This window comes from Falco peregrinus, chromosome 10 (genome assembly GCF_023634155.1).
Source record: "Falco peregrinus isolate bFalPer1 chromosome 10, bFalPer1.pri, whole genome shotgun sequence".
Classification (NCBI taxonomy): domain Eukaryota; kingdom Metazoa; phylum Chordata; class Aves; order Falconiformes; family Falconidae; genus Falco; species Falco peregrinus.
The window spans coordinates 24651493-24666534 of NC_073730.1; the positions used below are offsets into that span (position 1 = coordinate 24651493).

The window sequence follows — 15042 nt, forward strand, 5'->3', positions numbered from 1 at the left end:
GTTGCATTAAGTGTTAACTGTAATTTCATAGCAAATTCTTTTCATAAGTTTTTGTAGTTACAAAAGTACTTTTATCGGTTGGTGTTTAAGTTTCATATTTAAATAACCTTCATGTCATTTACCACGGAAGTGGAAGAAATTAATTTATCATAGTGTCAAATAAATTAAAATTGTCAGATGCTCTTTTATATTACCAGATTTCATTGTGTATTTGTCTAAACAAATATTCAAAAATTGGCATGAAAATGGAAGGAATATACAAGTATATTTGATTTAAAGAAGAGAGACAGATGACAGTAAGGAAACTTACATAGTCCAGGACAAAATCCCCATTCTCCAATACACCGTTCATAAGGTGTTCTTGCTGTGTTACAGCTGAACATGGTTGCCCAGTTATTCTAATTCTTCTAACTTTCATTTCTGCTCCTAACATAGACCTGATCAGAGTTAATTTCTAAACCAGAGAGTTTCTAAAGTTTTGATTCTCAAGCTGAGCTTTCCAGATACACCTGACAGTGGGAAGCAAGGAGGATTCAATACGTAAAGACCTATACTACCCAGAACATAAGACTAGAGAGACAAGCTAAAGATATTCAGTCACCGAGTGATGAAATTACTCACTGGAAATAGATCAAGATGTTTCAAAACTCCTAAGCAAGCACACAGATTAGCCTCAGCAGCAGTGCACTCCTCTTACTTCCTTTCCCACCTCCTGCCTTGGCCCACAGAACCGTAAAAGCCCAATGGGAAGCAAAATCTACCCTGAGTCACAAGATCATCTGCCATGCCAGCACACAACCTCTCTAGGAATACCTGGAACCAGGGCTTCTAACCTTTGCTCACATTTCTTAAACGAACACATTTTACTGGATGCCCGTTCTGCATCGTTGTACCCTGCAAACCTCCTCAGGTCCTTTCAGCCCTGCTGTCTACCTAGAATCCTATTAATTACAGCCACTAATTCAATTGCTGTTCTCCTGCAACAGCAAATCACAAAGAAGTGGAGCTTCCAATGGAAAACCAACATAAAAGTAAACTTTTACCCTTCATTATACATTTATCAATCCAGCTAATAGCAGCTGTAAAAGTCACAAGGACAACATCTCTCTATCCCTGCCACAATTTCAGTTCACTTCAGTGCATTTCTATGTATTACTCTGAATAGAACATGTTTACTTAAAGAAGTAAAGATTTGTTTTTCTAACTGGCCAAGTCAATTGGGATTTCAGTAATATTCCTAAAGATCTGATGTCAGCTGGGTTGCAAAAGCATTCAGAAAAATTAGTGAACAATTTAATGGATGCATAAGGCAGAACAGAATTTACTTTCCTCATCAGTTTTCTTTCTGTGTAGCTCTTTTAAAGTTATTTAATCAAGCAGATATGCCTAAACATACACAATAGACCTTTCCACTTAGCTACTCTTCAGAGTAGCGTGTCATTTAATAGGTGTACGTTAGTTTGTGATAAAGAATTAATACCATATGCATTCACTAAGATATGACCTCTTTCTAACAACTTTTGATTCATCCAACACATTCACAGAAATAGGGAGTCACTGCCTGGAGCCCAACCTAGGAGTTGTCAAAAGCACCCTAACGATTTTTTAAGGGTATCAAAAAGCCACACATGAAATTTCGTTATCCTGTTTTCCAAAAAAGCAGAACATGGCTTGGTCTTAGTATTATCAGAAAAACTTTATTGAATAAGGTAATAATATTTGGGTGCACAGCCCTTTAAAATAATGTAATTCTAAATCTCACTCCACCCTTGCATGCATTATTAGGCCTTACTATAAAAGACACAGGTGCAGCATTATTAGTTCAACAGTTGTCATAACAACTGGTGAGCTACATCTTCAAGTTGAAATAATTTATTTGCAGTTCACCTACATGAAGTATCTACAAAACAAACTTACTTTCATTTTGCTTTCAGCTTCCATTAATACAATTGTCTAGACACATGTTCAGTCTGCCTACACGACTGAAACACGGCTACCTTTTGAGAGGACAAACGTCGATGTTCCAGAATGGCACGTACAACTGGTAGTGCTCACACACCTGAGGTATTATGCACCAGAATAACTATAATACAGATGTGCCATCGCTGCTTGTTTCTTTCCATTATGTCACACTGCTTAACTCCCCAAATGGTTACTCTAATATAAAGGACAGTTCTATTAATTAAAAATACCGCAGAAAACATTGTTTAAATTCTATCTCGCTGCTGAAAAAATCTAGCATGCGAAAATGCAAAGCATCACTCACATCAGATTTACCAGAATTATGGAAACATGAGCCCATTAAAACACTAAAAGATGGATTAAAATGTTAATCTTGTACCAACCCAAAATCTTCCCAGATAGAGATATTAAAAGTTTTTGTGAAAATCAGCTATTACTGAAAGATTAACACCTTGTTTTTCAAGTTTAAAGCAAATGAATCTGTCTTGCAGAATCATCAAAACTGTTTTGTGTTCTAGAAACAACACTGCAAATCTATATATTCCAAGATGAAAACATGCCAGAAGCTTGTCCATACAAAAGTTTTTCCAGAGTTAACAGGCTGGGGGTGGGGAAAAAACCCCCATAATAACTGTTACATATCTGACCACTGTTGCAAACCAGATGACCAACTTCAACGAACTGAAAATAGGTTAAGAAAGATCCAGACAGACACATCTATACCCTAAAACTCTTTTCCCTTTTGACAATCCTCCCACTGGCGTCTTGTACAGTACTGCTTCACAAACAGCCTGTCTATTTACCTACTTACTTTCCCCTTCTCTGAGGTCACACTGACTGAATCTTACTGTCAAAAAAATTTCTGGAACAAGTATATGCACCCACACAGCCACACACCTTGCAAAGCCCTAACAGCCCAGTGTTGTGAATACAGAGGTCTAGAATGCAGTGGGTAGGGAGATGATTTTTTTCTTTCTTTCTTTCTAACAGCAATCAAAGATACAAGGGCATACAAGAGTAACAGAACCAAACCACAGAGAAAAGTGACGGCTAGAACCGCGATGTAGTTTAGATTCTTCATCAAACACGAAAACGCTATTGACAAAACCATCACCTTTAGCAATGCTATTGATTGACGGATGCCTGCCCTTCCAGCCCCAGTTGATGAAGGTTCCTGCCAGCAAGGCTACCACCACATCACTACTGGGTCAACAGTATTGGGTGCATTGAGGAGATCACAGAACCCAAAGCCAGCAAGCTTGTCTTTGGAAGCAAGCTGTATTTAACACAAAAGCCCAAAGCACGTTTTGGAAAAGGCAGCATCTGGGGAACCTGTACAGAAGCCTGTGTAAGATGATAAGGCTCTGAACGTCAGCCAGCAAGCACAATACATTGCAACTGAGCTGTTCTGGTGGGCTTTGATGAGTTTACTCTCAGTACCAAGATAGGACTGTTTTAAACATGTACAATCTGAAAGACTCGACACCTTACAAGCACAGAATGGGGAAAGTACAAACTTTCTAGATACTATGCGCACCAACAATTATTCCTGGATGTTTTATACTCAACAGCCACTGGCAACACTGTCATCCCTTATGCCTCTCTCCTACGCCACTTAAGATTCCACTTCCCTCCGATGTCTCTTTAACAGCCTAGTACTGTTTATATTAGAGAACTGCGGTATTTATCTGAATACTAAAACCTGCTCAATGCTCTGCCCTACTGCAGAGAGTAAGGTTCCAGGGACTGTATACACCTCTATTAAACAAGCGTGTCTGTTGCCACTACTGATGCAAAATAAAGGCATATTTTAAATAGTATTAGGCTTTAAATTTGAGCAATGTTCTGAGCTTTCAACCCGCTTTAGCACTGTATGAAATAATGTATTTAAAATCCAGAGAAGGTATTCTGCTAATTTCAGTCAAACCCAAAGGTCTTTTTAGCTCTTGAAGCTAAAAGAAAAAAAATCAAATATCTATTTTGTCACGCACTTTGATCTACAGACCTTTAGAAAGTATCTGAAGTCAAGATAAGGCTCCGTTCTCCCTGAACCTTACAAAGCACACCACCTTGTCATGGCAGCCTTTAAAGGCACCACTACCCCCCCCGCAGACCTCATGACGGAACGAGTGAAACAGCAGCGAAGAGCCTATCTGTGTGCTCTGCCCAAAGCCTTAATGAACAAAGTCACTTCCCACTGCTCCATAGCATACACCAGGATAATGTTCCTCATCATACGGAAAGAATTGCAAATATGTAATTACTGGCTTATCCCTGCCACGTACTACCCTGCCTACCTGTCTTCCAGAGACGCAGACGGAGCCTAAGCAGAAGTGAAGTAAGTAGTTCTTCAGTACCTTTAAAAAAATAAAAATATGGCATGGGTGTTTCCCACTAAGGGTATTTTATTACCCAGTATTTTACAAGGGTTACTATTGCTACTATAGCACACCTACATTTAAATATATTCTGTTCGGAGCTGAGAAAAACATATTTCCATTGGAAGGAGCATCAAATGCAGCCAGACTATTTATCAAATATTTGTGTCAAGGCAAGAGAGACTATAAATCACGTACAGGGAAGTACAGATCTGCATTCCAGATGAAGGATAAGATAGTAGAAGGCATGTCACTTGCAGAGGAAACTGAATGGACAGTCAACAAAATAAACAGAGAAGGATATTCAGAAATGATAGACCGTTCTCCTAAGCAATATTATAGTAATTCTTGCCCTCGATACATTCCCCTAGCCCTGCAAGATCAGTACTACAAACTGGGGAGGGCGGTACATTCCAGTTACAGGTACTTCCCAGCCAAGACAACAGGCCAAGACTAGGGGACTAATCATACCCTCTCTGCCCCTCCTTTCACTTGGATTATTTCCAAACTATTTTACCTCAAGACCAGGACAGTATGAACAAACTCCACATTTATTTGTCTGGGACTAGGACACAACAAAGACATGTTCACTCAGCACTTTTCACCATGTGTACAACACCTGCATTACAGTTTGTAAAGTTTACATTTTCTGTTATGTTTTTCATTCCACTAGCTTAACATTTTCAGCACTTTCTAATTGAAAAAGTACTATCAAACATCAATGCAAAAAAGACACTGAAGTCACTTCCATTTAAAACAAGTCCTATAAATATAAGTTGCGCAAATAATAAATATTCCATTTGTTTGGTCTTGGCTTCAAAAAAAAAAAAAGGAACAAGTGATCCCTGATCCTGTGATCTGATGATTTGCTGCAGCTGGCAGATATGTCAGTGTTTTGCTGGAGCTCTGTGACCTAATCTGTGAAACTCTTAAGAGATAAAATAAAGCAAGGAGTTATGGACAAGGTGTTGTCCAGCTGGTCTGAGCTTTGTCATTAGATCTTGCAGAGAATTGTTGTGCTGTTATTTGGCAGCTACACTGTGCAGGCCAAGAGTTAAACAATGTCATTCTTCTATCCTAGTGCCCTACAATAAACTAGGGAATACTAGGAAAAGACTGGGGGGGGGTGGGCAATCTTCAGAGGTTGCAGTTCCATCCTTTCTGAGATTTAAAAGACTACCTCTACCCTCTCCCATCAGACACCTTTGAAAATAAATTAAGCAATGCCCTCCTCCACCAACTTGTAGAGTGATCTCCATGCTGCAGACATCCAAAAATAAATCCTAAAATGTCTCAAAAAGTATCAGAAAAATGAGTTTGCTATCAGCAGACTGGATTTCATTATGCAGCTATTCAAACCTCCACTGGAATATGTTTTTGGGAGCTGTAAATCAAAAGAGATTAGCATATCAGCATTCTCCAGTGTATCTCTACGATCTGTTTTGGTTATTCTTATGGCCTGAAAGCCTGCCCCTGCATCTAATGCCTAACGTAAATAAATTCTGCTGCAATTTCAACCCATAACTACTTGCTTTATTCATGATGGATATGGCAAGCTGACAAGCTTCTCTTTGCAGATACCTTTTAAAACATCTTTCCTCCACACCCGTACTTCAGTATTCCCTCACTGAAAGGCAACCTTAGCAGGTGGCTGGGGTTTTTTTTTGGGGGGGGGGGGGGGGGGGGGGAGGTGTCAGAAGGGAAGTCCCACAGACCACCCTGCATCCCAGCACTGTTTGGCAGCAGAAAAAGGATGTAATAACATATTCTGGGATCAAATATAGTCTTGTTTTTAAAAAACAAACACCCTCCCCCAACCGCTTCAATTTTACTGTTGAAGCTTTTAAGTTCAAAGCACTGATGATGAAAAAACTGATGCGACCCATCTACCAAGCATGACAGCTTGCAGGCAGTGACACGATGTCAGAGCTGGCTCCCAGTTATACCTGCAGGTAACTTTTTAAAGCTGCTTTATAGATCACCTGCTGATGTCTGATGAAACACGAGTTTTATAAAAGCATTCTAGAACTAAACAATCCAATTTTCCCCCCAGTCCGCACTCATGGTTTCTCTTTCACAGACTTTGTTATCTTCTTTACAGATCTTGTTATACCCAGCCATAACTTTTCCAAAGTATGACGGTATCACAAACCAGACGAGGTACTTCTAGCTGAAGACCTACCGCTCCTCATCAGAATGGAAAAACTGTTTCGTTACCTCGCTTACAATGCTCTTTTATATGTTCCAGTATGACAAGTGAACGTTCATGACAATGATGCTGCTGACTCATGGTAAGTTAGGAACCGTGACCCCTAAATACTCTCCCACAGAACTACTGCCTGGCCAGCTGTCACTTGTCTGTGTAAGGTAATATTCCTAAACACAGTAATTTGAACCTATCAATGCTATTGATTTCAGACCATTTCTTGAATTTGTCAAGATCATAGCATCTGTGTGTTCAATAAGAATAATACTTCAACATAAAGAAGTAAAAACACTGAAGAGTACACGACCTAGGACAGACTCCTTGATGTGAACACTCTTCCGCTGACCATACCCAAAGTCCTGCCTTTTTCTAGATGTTGTGAAGGGAAGCGCTCCTCAAGTCTGTTCATTGTTCTGGAACTTTTCCCACTCCCACAGGCTCTCAGTTCCCTAAATACTGTAGGACACATTCCATAAAGCCCAGCCAACCTGAAGCCATTGAAGTCGTCATTACCTGTTTCTCTACTTTTAAGTAGAGTTCAAAGTAAAGGAAAGACAGTTTTCCCAAACTAACAGTCAAGATCATAACACATTCAACATTTTCAGGGTGAGAGAGTTCCCTTGCTGAGTTTTTTAAGATTAGCATCAAAGGTCTTTTCAGACCACCTCACGTGAATCCTGATTAATCCCTTGACGATGGATGACGCATTAGAACACAATGGCAAAACACTCCTTTCTGCTGAAAGGCTGGAGACCTGTTGTAATCTTTACCATACAAATTCACCAGCAGCTTTGTGAATACCAGTAATTTATGTGCCTAGAATAATACCATATACCTCCACGGCAGACCCAGTCCTTTATTTACAAGTTAATTGTTCATCACAAACTGAAGATGACAAAATGCCAAGAGAGTGACGATCATTGCCACACGCTCCGTATGTTGCAACTATGCTATGAGGGTCACACAGATATGTGGGAAAGCAGTCCCTGCCACACTGCCTCTGTCCCCAGTGCCACTTATTCTTGGCCATACCATTATCCACCCTGACACTTACTAGCTACCTGAGCCTGGAGCACTTTTATTTTCAGCGTCTGTTCTAAGGGAAATTAATCTAAAATTCTTCAATTCTTCCTTTATTGGAAAAAGGGGATTCCTAAAACCAGGGACATGCATTTAAGACAACATTATATACATCCACCCACCCCTTAGCTTATTAACAGCCACCAACATCAGACCATAAAGTTACGATGCTCCTTCCAGGGTGGAGGTTAAGACTATGAAAACACTGAACTATAAGTGACCAAAAGATTCAAGGAGGAGGGAAAAAAAAAAAAAAAAAGCAGCATTTTTGTTAAAATGACTGTAAATCCTAGAATTTCAGTAGCTTCTGGTGAACTTTCCAGTGTAGAACAGTCCCCGAGGCATAAGGTCATGCTCAGCAAAATATTTGTTTCTCATTTATTGCAGAAAACCTCAGTTATGTTTGGATACACTGGTTCAAAGAATTTTTGTTAAGCCAGACCTTGGAAGCGCAACTATTTCAGATTAGTCATTTCATGGAACCACATACACCAACACTTTGCAAATTCTTTTTGCTGTTTAATTGCAGAGAGGTCTAAGAAGCATAAAGTGTTAAAATTCTTCTTCTGACACTTCTGAAGGCCGGCTAGAGAAGGCAGGAACTGCAATAGTTAAGCATGCTTTAATCAAGAAATTCCAGTTTGGAGTGATACAGCCTGATTGCGAAGATGTATGATTAATTTAACCAATATGCTTCCCTTCCCACTTACTTGTCATGTTAATGGCCTCATCTAACCTAGAATTTTTAGGTCTGCACAGTGTTTGCACATGCATATATGGGGCGGTGGATACATAGCCACCATCAATCTCTACCTAAATCCTTTCCCAAAAATCTAGATTTATCTTCTGACCATACAGTAACTCATTAAAGTTTGGCACATTTTCACAGGAACATACTAACTTACAGAACACAAGCTAAACAACATCCTGGCATTCGTGAAGTATTCTAAGCAGGACCACGTTTCTGCCAACTTCACTGCTTTTCATCAAATCTGACAAGTAAAGGGAACATGCACTTCAATTACTCTTTACTGAAACCAAAGCCACATACGATTTAGTTAGTATCCTGGTCACTATGTAAGTGGCAGTATAACGTCTGCTTACACTGCTGTGTTAGCAGAACAAAATCTAAACCACTCCTGCCTCTACCAATAAATTAACGTAAAACTTAAAAATCTCAAACAAACTTCCCTGCTATACACACTGCACTTCAACTACAAAATTCAGTAACTATGACTTTCCCTGCCGAAGGCAACAGTCATCCCATAGTTTTGTTTTCACAAAGCCGTAAGAAAAAACTGTATCCATGCAAGAGCAGCCAGCGCTTCACTGAAGAGAGGTGCTTTATGTTTTAGCTCTACTGAACACAGTCAGCCTTTTTCCAATCTGCTCATACAAACGAATAAAGCGTGCCCTGAAGTACAGTTCACAACTAAGTCAATCCAGCAGCTACACAACCAACTTCAAACATCTTGTAACACTGATATTAAATCTAAAAAAGCTACTTTAACTCTTGAACCAATAGTTTTTGGTCACTTAGTAAAAGACAAGAACGACATTATCTGACATCGCACACTCCCGAACAAATTCATAGATCCAACCACAGTATTCTTCTGTATTGTATCCCACCGCTCTTGAAACATGTTTTACATTTCATAAAAACGCCAGTGAAGATTATTTTTCTGTAGTGACTTACTAACTTAAACCAGGAATTTCAAGAGGCAGTAAACCCACGTGCAAAGCAGTCACATCTGTGAGACAAGTTGACCATACCCTGCAAAATATTCTTAAAGTATTTTTACTACTCAGGAAGCCTGTGCTTCCACTTGATTTGTTATATATCACATCTGCATTCTGCTCCTCTTATTTCTGATACATCCACAGAAAAAACAGGACTCTTTTTTTCTTAAATGCCATCTGTTCCCTGCATATTTTTGCTTTAAGTTCTAATGTGATATCTGCAATGGAAACTTCTGTGTCACACAGGATTAAGACTACAAACCAGATGAATATAAAATGCAGAGGCTGCATTTTCCTCCAAATAGTTGTAAAAAAAAAAAAAAAAAGAAAAGAAAAACAAACCTCCAAACATAGCAAAGTATCACCTGAAGCTTCTCTATTTTAAATGCAAAACTTCAAGAACTTCTCTTTTTAAGGTACTTTTCTCTAGGAACCATCAGAAAGAATGCGAGAGGAAAAACTGTTCTTCTTAAATCTGGTGATTTTATTTCTCGCTTCCACTGCTCTACACCTGTTTCCTTCCCAAGTCAGAGGCTGGAAGTTTGAAATACCGGTCTCCAAATGGATGAGTGCTGGGAACCTTTCACTGAAATACCAGCCGTATTCATTCATGAAGTAACATTTGCATAAGCCTTTTTTCATAACCACCTAACATTTTTACAGAAGCAATGTCAACTCTACAGAAAATTCAGCTTTGCTGCTCTTCGATTCTCTCAGCTGGTTCTTATCTCTGTACCCCCCCACGCTGTTTCCATACTTTGCCCAGTCGCTTGCAACGTTTCAGAGCGTTATCAACATTACTAACACTTGTGTCACTCAGACCACGGGGGCGGGGAAGGGAAGGCTGACTTACCTGGTCATCTTAATATAAAAATGTTTTCAAGCAGTGCTCTTAGATGATGCTACCATTACTTACAAGGATTTAAATAGCGACCGCTCCTCTACAGTTGTCGAAAAACGCCTAACTCGCGCAGACACCCATTAACTACTCTAAAATGGTTCCAAACCAGCTCATTACTAAACTGAGTCGGCTCCAAAGTCTTAAACGCCTCTCGGAGATGCCAGGTGTGACCGGGGCTGCTGCGACCGGGCCCGGCCACAGCCGCGTTAAGTTCGGCCGCACGGGACCTGGGGCCAGCTCGGCGCAGAACACGCCGGGCGCGCAGAAATAACTTTCCCGTTGGAAAAGGGCCGCCCCCCGCTCACGGCCAGGCGCCGGTCCTGCGCCAGCAGCTCACCGGCGGCCCCGGACAAGCCCCCCGGCCCCGGCCCCCGCAGCGGGCTGGCAGCAGGCCGGGGGGGACGGGGCCCGGCTGCCCGCGGCACACGTGTCACTGCCGGGCGCCGGCCGCCCCCTCCCGCCGCGGGCTGCCGGAAAGAGCGGCCGTCAGTCCCGCGGAGGCGAAGGGAAGCGGCCCGAGCCAGCGCGGCTCACCCAGTTTCGTTTCCAGTTCGCGATCAAAACAGACGGCAGCGGGGGCGCCCCTGCCGCGGGCGCTCCGCCCGCCCCGGGGCCGCCGCGCAGGAAGCCCCGGCCCGGCCCCCCGGGGACTTCACCCCACCGCCCCGGCGGAACGCGGCGTTCCGGCCCTGCCCCCCCCCGCCGCCGCGCACCCCACCGGCCGGCCCGATGACAGGACGAGGCTGAACTCCGGGCGAGCGCCAGGAGGGCCGCGGCGGCGCCAGGCGCTGGGAACTTCCCAGCCAAGCAGGAAACAATAAGCGATGGAGCCTCGGCCCCAGCCGCCCTCCCCGGCCCGGCCCGGGGCCCTGCCCCGCAGAGAGCTCCTCGCTGCCGCCGCCGGGAGCCGGCTCCCCCCGGCCCGCCGCGGCTGAGGGGCGGGGGTGGGCGCGCGGCGCGGCCGAGGGCGGAGGGAGCCCCCCCGGCGGCCGCACCGCCCCCGCCGCCGCCGCCAGTGGGGTCCCGGCCTGGCGGGAGGCCGATCCCGGGCCGCTGCGAGGCCGCCGAGCCGGCGAGGAGCGGCGGGCCGGGCCGCGGGCCGGCGGCCGGCGGGGCCGCGCGGGAAGGCGCGGCGGGGCGCCGGGAGGAGGGGTGTGGGAGCCGCACTCACCGGCCAGGCCCCTCTCGCTGCCTCCTGCGGCCCCAGAACCATAACAAAGCTCTGCCCAAAATGGCTGCCCGGCCCTGCCCGGCCGGGGGCCGGAGGGGGCGGGGCCTGCGAGCGCGCGGGGCGGGGCCAGGAGGCGGAAGGGACACGCCCCCTCCGGCTCCCCCGCCGGCCACGCGGAGCGCTCCCCGCCCCCGCCCCGGCCTGGGAGAGGGGCGCGCGCGCACCCCTCGCCCCGCCAATCAGAGCGGCGGCACGCACCGCCCTCGGCGACTCCCGGTCGCCACCGGAGGCTGCGCGTCCCGCAAGGCCGCGCGCCCGCCCGCCCGCCGCGGGGCAGGCTGGGGTTTGTAGTCCGCCCGCGCGCCTCTCCGTGGGGCGTGGCTCGCCCGCGCCGGAGGTCCCGGGACACGGTGAGCAGCAGCGCCCCCCCCCCGCCCCGGCGGCAGCGCAGGCCCTTGCCGCCCCCCCTGCCAGCTGCCGGGCCGGGAGCGAGCAGGGCCGCTGCGGCGACAGGGGAAGGAGCGTGCCTTGCCGGCTCCGCTGCCCCCGGTGCCAAACACGCCAGCGACTGGCACCTCCGGCTCCGGGGGGTGCCACGCACGCCTGGGCGCTTCCCCCGCCTGGCGGAACAAAAGGTGCCGCGCCTGTTCCTCCCCGGGCTCGTACCGCGGAGCGCCGGGCCCCGCCGGAACGCTTCCTGGGGCACCGGAAGCCGCGTCAGCGGGGACCGGTGGGCACCGGCGGGGCAGGGGCCTAGCGGCAGGCACAGCCTGGCACTCGCAGTAGCGGCATCCTCCGTGCCACCCCGGGGCAGCCGCCTCGCCCCCATCCCGGACACAGAGCCCTCATCCTCCCCCTGCGTGCTGGGGCCTGGGGCGCGCGGAGCCCCCCTGCTCCGGAGCAGCAGCACCGGGAACGCGGGGAGTCAGGTCCACCGGCAGGCTGCTCGCCTGGCCCGGTCAGGGGCAGGGTCCCTGCCCCTGCCTTGCAGCAACCGGCCGTTCCTCAGCTGCGCGCAGCCTTTGTCCCGCGAAGAGGAGGCGACCCGTAAGTGCGAAGCCATCGCCTGTTCCCCCGATGCTCGGTTCTTTAACTCCTTATGGGTTTTGTAACAATTATTACGCTTTTAGAACTTCAGGTCTAGGGCTACTCGAAACTAAATATTCGGTAGTGGGTAAATAAGGATTGAGTACGCATTTGTCTGTAAATACGCACCTGTAAGAGTGGCATCTGGTAAGTCTAGGCTGTGACTTTGGCCGTAAGACAAACTTGGCTTTTCATCAGTTTCAGGTCTTCTCATCAACTTTTCTGTTTCAGGCCTTGAGAAAACAAGTATGTTTCCTCTCATACAACGATGCTGCTTCCACACACCTTTCAAAGTAAGTTTCTGCAGGTTTTTTTGGTGTCTGTTTTTATTTAGAAGTAAAATAGCAAAAGATATGACTTGAGCCGTGACTTACAAGTTGGAGTAGCCACATATTTATCAGTCAGCTTTTCTGAGAGAATTCCTAGTTTCTACAGTAGCTTTTAGCTAAAGCTATTTCTTCCATAAAAAGAAAACTTTATTGTCTAAAGGTCTTTTTTTTCTTCTCTCTTTTTGGTAGTCAGGGGATAGTAGCTGGTTTCGGGGGTGACCATGTCCTACTTCTGTAATGGTTTTATATTCTACTCTGAAACAGAGCAGTTAAGATACTAACTTAAAAATGCCTAAAGAATTCATGCGTGGGTGGAAGAATAGGTGGATATACAAACCATTTGTAGTGAGTAAGGTTTGCTTACTATGAAGAGCCTAGTTGCTCTTTATCGGCTAGGTTGTGAAAGCTGTGTTGGTTAGCTTAGGTAGTTAAGTTAAAAACACCTGAAAACTGAGATGAAGGGCAGTTGTGACTTGACTCGGAAAACTACTTGGTGTAGTATTTCATAGGTAGCTTAGGTAACTGTAGATCCATGAGCCTGCATTGTAAGGTGGTCAGAACAAGTTTTATACTTGCAGCTCCAGAAGTTAACCAGTCCCAGACTACTACTGTATGGAAAGAATAAGACAACTTGGTCTTCTCTTGGCCTCCAGCTGCAGAGAGGTATGTGTCCTCTCTCAAGACCTCCAAGCCTCAACCCAACATCAGTATATGCAACCAAGATCCAGGCTTTTCACACCTCTCTCCCCTTCTTCAAGAAGAAAACTCCCAAAGAATCTGAGACCAAAGATTTGGGCGTCTTCAAACGAAGTATGGAATCACTCAAGGATTCTCCCAAGCCAGCCCTTTACTTGAGCCTCGCAGGGCTAATTCCGTTTGTTTCTGTGCCACTGGTAATGGCCACCCAAGGGACCTACTACCCCGAGCTGGTGTTTGCTCAGGTTATGTATGGTGCCGCAACAGTCTCTTTCATAGGAGGAATGAGGTGGGGGTTTGCTCTCCCAGAAAACAGCCCGGCCAAGCCAGACTGGATGAACCTGGCTAACAGTACAGTTCCTGCAATCTTTGCCTGTCAAGCCTTACTTCTTAAAGATGTCACTGAAGGTGCAGTAATGCTAATAATAGCCTTAGGGATAGCACTACATTATGACGTTTCCCTTCTTCCCCCTTATCCTAGGTGGTTCAAAGTACTGAGGGTAGTGGGAACAGTGGTGATGGTATTATCACTGTTAGCTACTCTAACGCTGAAGGTTATTTTAGAGGAGCAGCTAAGTAACACAAGACCTAAATGGCAGAACACAAAATAATAAATCAATAGGGCGAAGCTATTGGCCAATAAGGTTGTATTGAGTTCCAGGGGAAATAAAACTTACTTGTGCTTAGAAGTAGTAAGATGGGCAGGGATCAAGATGCTTATTCACAAAGCAAATGACTTAAGTGAGTTTAGGAGGGAAGGATTGTGAATAGAATGACTTCCAAGGCAGGCATGAGTCTGTCCTTATCCGTAGAACAAAGCATCACTCTTCAGTGAGATGTTACTGTCATACGAATTTAAAATGGAGATTCAAATGACATGCCGAATTATTAAAGTACCTGGTTTAACTATAACGTGTGATGTTCTGTGGTGAGGAAAACAACTGCACAGTCATGAACAGTAATGAGGTGAAAGCAGTTCTTCTAGCTTAGTGTTTAAAGAAGCAGCAGAAAATTATGCAAAAGTACATACATGTCTGATTCCTATGTGGTGGAAGACTCTTGTCTTACTCCAGCTGAGAAGGTGCTGAAAATGATACGTGGTTAAGTGCTAGTCAGGTAAGAACGGATAGGTAAGGTTTGTTTGCAGCGGCAAGCTGAGGTCAGCACTTACCTGAAACACGTCATCCAGCTGCTGTGACGGAGTGGGGAAAGCCTTCTAGCATTGTATCTTCAACAAGGTGCCACAAGACAAAGTTGTCTTCCTACTTGAGCTTAAATAAAAAAGGATACCTGGGCCATCTGTTCCTAGGTTTTATTTGCGCTTAGGGCTGCCTAGCCAAGGAAGCTGCATGCAACATAGCCATCAAGATCTATCATACTCCTACATTAAAGTATTATCAAGTGGTGATATGACATATGGACTTAACTGCTGGTGCTAAGGGGTCAGATAATGGGATTGAATGTAGTTTATGCCTTCCTCCTCCTCAAAATTA

General features: G+C 45.4%; 2 protein-coding genes across 3 annotated transcripts in view; one reads left to right on the forward strand and one right to left on the reverse strand.

Annotated features, from left to right (window-relative positions):
* Positions 1 to 11579, reverse strand: part of GPBP1L1 (GC-rich promoter binding protein 1 like 1) — a 34479-nt gene extending 22900 nt beyond the window's left edge. The window contains exon 1 of the mRNA XM_055815138.1: positions 11439 to 11579. The gene's annotated coding sequence lies outside the window, so the exon portion shown is untranslated. The remainder of the gene's footprint in view (positions 1 to 11438) is intronic.
* Positions 11580 to 11788: 209 nt separating this feature from the next.
* On the forward strand, positions 11789 to 14461 carry TMEM69 (transmembrane protein 69). Of its 2 annotated transcripts, none has more exons than XM_055815148.1 (3): positions 11789 to 11848; positions 12756 to 12817; positions 13432 to 14461. In XM_055815148.1, the coding sequence occupies exons 2-3, from the start codon at positions 12773 to 12775 to the stop codon at positions 14158 to 14160; spliced, it is 774 nt and encodes a 257-aa protein (XP_055671123.1). In that variant the 5' UTR covers positions 11789 to 11848; positions 12756 to 12772; the 3' UTR covers positions 14161 to 14461. The 2 variants fall into 2 exon arrangements, with proteins under 2 accessions (XP_055671123.1, XP_005238458.1); XM_005238401.4 differs by lacking the exon at positions 11789 to 11848 and adding an exon at positions 11922 to 12485.
* The last annotated feature ends 581 nt before the right edge of the window (positions 14462 to 15042 follow it).